Below are 7,378 nucleotides of genomic sequence, written 5' to 3'. Positions count from 1 at the left end.
TTAAAAAAAATCCACGTCGATACTTCAATGGAACATCAATGGATATCATACCCAATACGAAATGTTGAAAATTATTTTGTCGAAATATACTCCAACCATATTAAGCCTACAAGAAACCCACTTCCGACACGACACTTTCTACAAACTCTCAAACAAAACTCTCCACAAAAATAGACTCAATCAACTTATAGCCAGTGGTGGTGTAGCTATCTATATAAAAAAGTCAGTAGAGACAGAACTCATTCCTATTACGACAAATCTAGAAGCAGTAGTGGTGTTGATTAAAGGGCCAAGAGCAATAAATATCTGCAACATTTACATTCGTCCCAGCCATAAGCCTAGTATTGACGAACTCACCGAACTTTTAGGTCAGATACCGACACCTCGAATAGTGACAGGAGATTTTAACTCACATAACCATATTTGGGGTTCCAAAAAAACCACCTCAATGGGACGTAAAATTGAAAATCTTATGAATATGACCAATCTCAATCTCCTCAATGACGGTAGAAACACTCGCTCCAATACAGCTAATGGGGAATCATCTGCAATTGATTCATCATTTTGCGAACTGGAATTATCTATGGTCCTGAAATGGGAAGTATTTTCAGATTTGTATGGTAGTGATCATCATCCTATCATTATAACTGAAGAAAATCTGTTTGAAAAAATCTGAAAAATGCGAACTGGAACCTCTATGAATCCATCATAGATAATAAAGTATCAACTATAAAAGAAAATGGAATATCACATCTTAACATAGACCAGCTTGTTGAGCTATTTTCACAGATGATAATTGAAACAGCAGAAATAAGTATTGGAAAAACTAGTTCCATATTCAAATATCCCCCACTTCCTTGGTGAAACATAGAATGCCAAAAAACCATAAAGGAGTATGAAAAGCCATTCAACATATTCAAGAAACACAAAACAGCTGAAAATCTGATATAATTCAAACGCTTGAGAGCAATAGCTAGATACACGATGAAAAAGAGTAAACGCGATTCGTGGAAGACATTTGTTTAAAAAAAACACTCCAGCAACGATGAGTTTCCTGACATTATTGTAAAACAGACGAGGTTAAGAGAGAAATCGTTTAAAATTTCTTCAGTCACAACATCAAATACATTGGAGAATCAAATAAATTTGAAAGAACTTAGCGAATGCCTCAAATGCATGAAAGGTTCTTCTCCTGGCCCTGATGATATTCCAACAGTTTTACAGAAAATGCTGAGAAATTGCTACTCAAAATATACAATATTATCTGGAACAAACAAGTATTTCCTCAGAAATGGACTGAATCAATCATTATACCAATACATAAAAAGAAAACAAATCAAAATCATCTCCAGAATCATACAGACCAATCTCGTTAACATGTATAATGAGTAATTCGGTACGGCAACATACAATACTGAAAACACTGAAAAAATGGTCATTTGGTGCAAACTCTCTAGCATTTTTGAACAATTTTTTGAAACTTCGCAAGTTTCGAGTACAAACTAACGGAATCCTGTCTACCACGAAAATTCAGGAAAACGGAGTAACTCTAGGTTCTCCTTTGAGCACAACACTTTTTCTTGTAGTCATCAACAGCATAATAGAAGAGTGCACCACACCGCTCAAGGCAAGGCTATATGCAGACGATCTCGTAGTCTTCGGCAAAGGAAAAAAACCCAAAACGATATATGACTGTCTACAACGTTTTCTTGTTAAGCTCCAAGACTGGTCCTCCTCCACAGGACTTCAGATATCAGAAGACAAGAACAAGTGCATCCGGTTCTGCAAGAGATATAAAGGAAACCTACCCCAACTACAACCCTTCGGCAAGAGTATCCAATACGTGGAGAATATAAAATTTCTAGGAATGATTTTAGACCACCGACAAAACTGAAAACTACATATTCAACACCTCAAAACCTTCTGTCAGAAAGGACTGAATTTGATGAAAACCATTTCCTGTAAAAGTTGGGGTGCCGATTCAAAGACCTTAATGCAAATCTACAGGTTATTAATAAGATCCAAACTAGACTACGGGGTAATCATATATAACGTGGGAAAGAAGACAGTTCTAAAACAACTAGATACAATTCAGAATAATGCCATCATAATTGCAATTGGAGTCTTCTGCACTAGTCCGGTAATCAGCATCCGTTGTGAAGCAAGTGAACCATCATTATCTTCTCGGAGACAACTCTTGACTCTTATATATGCAGCTTCTATCAACTCAAATCCAGAAAACCCAGTTCACCACAACGTCGTCGCAAAAGATTCAAAAACACTTTTACTAGAAAGAAAAGAGCTGATCTTCCATTCTATGAGAGATACAACCGCTACCTATCCAGTTTAGGTTTTTCACTTCCAAATAAAAAAAAATCTGTTTAAACCAATCATGAGATAATTAAGACACAATTTCATCAACCAATAAACCAATATACCTAACCGTGTTAGGAATCACACGTTAAAAGGTAAGACCTCGTTAATCCTTAGCTCGCACAAGTTTCGACTTCTGAGGGTTGTCGTTCGTAGGAGTGCGACAGCTGGTTAACGGAAAAACAGATTTTAAACAGATTTTAAACAGAATATGAGGACTTTTGTTTGATATACACGGACGCATCGAAAACCAAAGAGGGTGTTGGGGCAGCTTTCGTAAGTTCTGATTACAGGGCCTCCTCCAAATTACCCAAAGAGAGTACAGTATTCACAGGGGAATTATAATATGTTATATTAAAGCATTAAATTTCGCCAAAGTAACAAATCCAACATGTTTGACATGGCAACCATAGCAGATATTGAACTTGAATTACAACGATTAATTAAAAATTAAAGGTGTACCGAAGTTCATCTATTTGCATGTGTGTAGAGTGGATCCAAACACATCAGCAGAGGAACTGTCAGGAGAGCTAAGGGAAGTTCTTCCCGAAGTTACTTGTGAATTGCTAAAATCAAATTTAAGGTTGGTCTGTATGAAAAAAATTTTAAGGCTGCCATGAATCCAGAATTATAGCCAAATGGTGCATATATAAGCCATTTTTCACACTTTCGTCACACTTTCAGTTCAAACTTTGTACAAACCAAATTTATTATTGTTAAATATAAACACCATAAATGTAGATGAAAAAAGTGTTTTAGAGACAGAATTAGGGTACCTTCATACCTTGCAATTCTTGTGTATAACAGAGACAGGTGTTGAGGAGGTAGTATTGAACGGTATACATTTTCCAGGTTTTACTTTGAGTAGTTTTTATTCGAGACCCACTAAAAATGTGGAGGGGTTGCCATATGGTCGAAAAATGATATAACAGATGTGATTGATTTTGACAAGTATTGCATTGAACAACATATTGATATTTGTGCTAGCCTATTTACAATAAATAAACGAAAATTCATGATAATAAATTGCTACAGATCCCCTTGTGGGGACATTGATATATTATTTAATAATATTCGTGACGCAATGAACTCAGTTTATAAACCTGGAGATTTCAATCTCCATTTATACTCGAATAAAAATGTCAAATCATTATGTGATCTAATGTCTTGTTATGACCTTCGCTCATTGGTTAGTCGGCCCACAAGAATCACAAACACCAGATGCACCATAGTAGACCAAATTTTTTCGAATTGTACGGACGGGGATTTTTGTTACGTTATAGATGATAATATCTGTGATCATCGCACAGTGTTACTAAAACTCAACGAAAATCTCCATTTGACGGTGAATAATAAAACGGAAATGAAAAGATCCTTCAATGAGGAAAACTTTTCAAATTTTATAAACCTTTTAGAGAGGGAAAATTGGTCCTGCATCTATGCATATGACAAATGTGATGAAGCCTTTCGTCAATTCCATAACATTTTCATGTACAACTTCGAAATTAGTTTTCCTAAACGAAAAAGGTACTTAAAATGTAAAGATAAAGGTTGGATAGATGATATAATAAAAAAGTCTAGTTCCTCATTAAAGCATCTTTTTAGTCAAAAGCAAAATAACTGTTCTCCAACTGAAATGTACAAACAAAACAAAAAATGTCATAAATAAAACTTATTAATGAAACAAAAAAAAAGGTATTATCAGGAGAAAATAACTATCTCTGACAACAACCCTCGAACACTGTGGGGTGTCGTATCTGAACTTTCGAACAGAGGTAAGAAATTATGTGAAAATATCGTTATCAAAAAGGAGATCAAACCATTGAAAATCCTTCTCTTATTGTGACTGAACTCAACAACTTTTTCATTGAAGCGCCTCAAGTTTGGTACAAAGTATTAACGTAGAAGATTATAATACCAACTGCTCTAGCAACATCGGCTTTGACTCTAATCCACACACAATGTTTCTGAAGCTATACAGTGAAATGGAATTGCTTGAGTTGATTATTGAAAAAATGAAAACCAAAAAATCATCGGGTATAGATGAAATACCTGTTTTTATTATAAAAAAATATTGCACGTCATTATTGAACCAATTACATATATAGTGAACCTCTCTTTCCTAACTGATACTTTTCCAACGGTTCTGAAAGTTGGAAAAGTAATTCCTATTCAAAAAAACAAAAAACTATCATCCATAGAGAATTTCAGACCAATCACTATTTCCCAGAGCTTTTCTAAGGTTTTAATACCAATGCATCATGGTTTCAGATCAGGAAAATCAACTCAAACTGATTTACTTAGTGTTTATGATGACCTAGTGAAGTTTAGTGATGCGGGCGAGTGCCCTGCTGCAATTTTATGTGATGTAAGCAGGGCGTTCGATTGCATCAATCATGTGAAATTATTGAATATTCTGGAATCTTACGGTCTGAGGGAAAATTCTTTCAATTGGGCTTCTTCGTTTCTCACTAATTGAAATCAATGCGTGTCTCATAAATTTGATTATGGAGATACTATCTGTTCTTCCACATCCGAAATGAAAACGGTTCAGGCTGGAAAGCCACAGTGATCCATCCTGGGACCGATTCTCTTCATACTGTATATAAACAATATAGATAGAGAAATTTCATACCTCCTATTTTATGCCTATGCAGATGATATATCGTTACTTATATCTGATAAACGAACAGATGTCTTAATTAATAAATATGAAAATATTATGACTCTGACTTCCAAATATCTCAAAAATCAAGATTTAGTTTTAAATACCATAAAAAGTCAAGTAATTCGTTTTCATATTTATCAAAACAAAGTCGAAACACTTGATCTGAATATCAATAACGCAAACCTGCAAAGTACTCACACTGCAAAATTTCTAGGTATACATATCGATGAAAATTCAAATTGGAATGCCCATTTTGATCAGCTGGTATCCAAGTTAAGCTCAGTAACTTATATGTTCAGAAATTTGAGGGTTGTTCTTAATAAAGACCAACTAATGAAAGTTTATTATGCTCAGTTCGAATCCAGGTTGCGTTACGGTGTTTGCTTGTGGGGCAACTCAACAAAGAGCAAGAATGTTTTTATTGCACAAAAAGCAATACTTCGATATGTATTTAATATTTCTCAGAAAGATTCCTGCAAAATAATTTTTAAAAGATATAAACTTTTAACTCTAATGTGTATATATATTTTTGAGTTATGCGTCTATGTGTTTACGAACAAAACCGATTTCACCCTGAAAAGTGATATCCATAATTTTGATACACGTCAAAAGGGACTAATATACACTAAAACCCCTAAATATAAAATTACTAAAAATTCTCCTAAATTATTGGGAACTAAAATTTTCAATCAATTACCAAATAAATAAAAACCACCAAAAACCCAACGAAATTCAGAAATAGACTGAAGTCGTTTTTGTTCGACCATTGTTTTTATACACTGAATGAATATTTTCATCTTTTTGCCTCATGATTACTCATATTCTATGTGAATATTTGTATTTGTTTCACCTCATATTTATTTATTTACTTGTTCTAAGTTGAATATGTGTATGTGCTTTGACATTTCCTCTACGAAATGTAAATGTTCATCATAATGAAGGAAATAAAGAAATCTAAAGAATATAAATCTAAAAAAACAAAATGCCTTATTGTGACAGACTCGCTGAATGCACTTGGAGCAATTGAAGAACTGTACACCAACCACCCCATCATACTCCTCATGAAAATAGCTATACACTCTCTGCTACAAATTCATTTTATGTGGATTTCATCGCATATAGGAATAGCAGGTAATGAGATGGCGGACAAACTAGTAAAGGAAGCTGTTACCAACCCGATTACAGCAACAGAACTTCAAGTTGCGTACCGAGATCTCAAACCCTTTCACAAACATATCCTCACTAACTGTTGGCAATCCCAATGGAATGTATCATCCTCAAAATTATCCAGCATCAAGGCATCAGTTCTACCATGAAAGCACACACCTGATAACACGCGAAAACAAGTAATCCTCACACGACTTCGACTGGGTCATACATACTCATGGACATCTTCTGACGGGCGAACAGAACCTAAATATACAGTGTGTAATTCTATTTTAAGTGTTGAACATATGTTAACCGAATGCGTTTTATATCATAATGATAGACTCAATTTCAATATTACCCGTTCACTCAAAGACACATTAGGAGAAAATTGTAATACTGACAATCTCTTATCTTTTCTCAAACACATTAGTGACATTGAAAATGGTCAATTTGGTCTCTAATTTTCTAATCGAGTATATATCATACATATACAATTATTGCATAAATAACTCAACATTCCCTACGGCTTGGAAATTGTCACTTGTGATCCCCTTACCAAAAATAACGAATCCTACCAATATCAACCATTTAAGACCAATCAGTCTTCTGCCAGTTCTAGCTAAAGCGTTTGGAAAATTTTTTTTTCTACACCAGTACTCTAACAATACACTTATATGACCATAATCCGTTTCATAATGATGTCCATTATGATACAGATTTTTCATAACGATACAGATTATCAACCAATAGAAACCCATAATTTTTCAATCAAGAATCCTGTTCCTTTGTTTGTCCTAGATTCTAACCTAAGTAACTAATTAATTTATTTGTCAAAATCAGTTTTCATATTACCTACCTATATGATCAAAATGTCTGAAAACAGCGATATAGAAGGAATACCATCGACTCCAATATTTTTAAAAGATCAGATTAATTACAGTTGTTATATTCAATATAAATACAATTAGAATCTTTATAGTTTTCATATATTCATGATAATACCATTAAGTTTGTGTTTTTTTTTTAAATATGAGTTGATTACTGTAAATGTGTTCAATACAAATATAATATTCAACGAAAGTCATTTTTTGTGGAGGAAAAAAAAAGTTTTTTATCATACAAAACCCAACAACACTGAAGAAAAAACAAAAATTTGTATTTATAAAATACCTTGTTCTTGTGGTGAAA

At 33.8% G+C, this 7,378-nt stretch overlaps 1 protein-coding gene across 1 annotated transcript; it reads left to right on the top strand.

Annotated features, from left to right (window-relative positions):
• Positions 1–1,384: 1,384 nt before the first annotated feature.
• On the top strand, positions 1,385–1,894 carry LOC141485622 (uncharacterized). Its single transcript, XM_074182653.1, has one exon. The coding sequence runs from the start codon at positions 1,385–1,387 to the stop codon at positions 1,892–1,894; it is 510 nt and encodes a 169-aa protein (XP_074038754.1).
• Positions 1,895–7,378: the final 5,484 nt, after the last annotated feature.

This window comes from Leptinotarsa decemlineata, unplaced genomic scaffold, assembly GCF_025532065.1.
Source record: "Leptinotarsa decemlineata unplaced genomic scaffold, Ldec_3_MD MMD2_tig00026328_RagTag_RagTag, whole genome shotgun sequence".
In the NCBI taxonomy this organism is placed as follows: domain Eukaryota; kingdom Metazoa; phylum Arthropoda; class Insecta; order Coleoptera; family Chrysomelidae; genus Leptinotarsa; species Leptinotarsa decemlineata.
The sequence above is the reverse complement of the archived record's forward strand: the minus strand, read 5'-3'. Positions and strand labels throughout refer to the sequence as shown.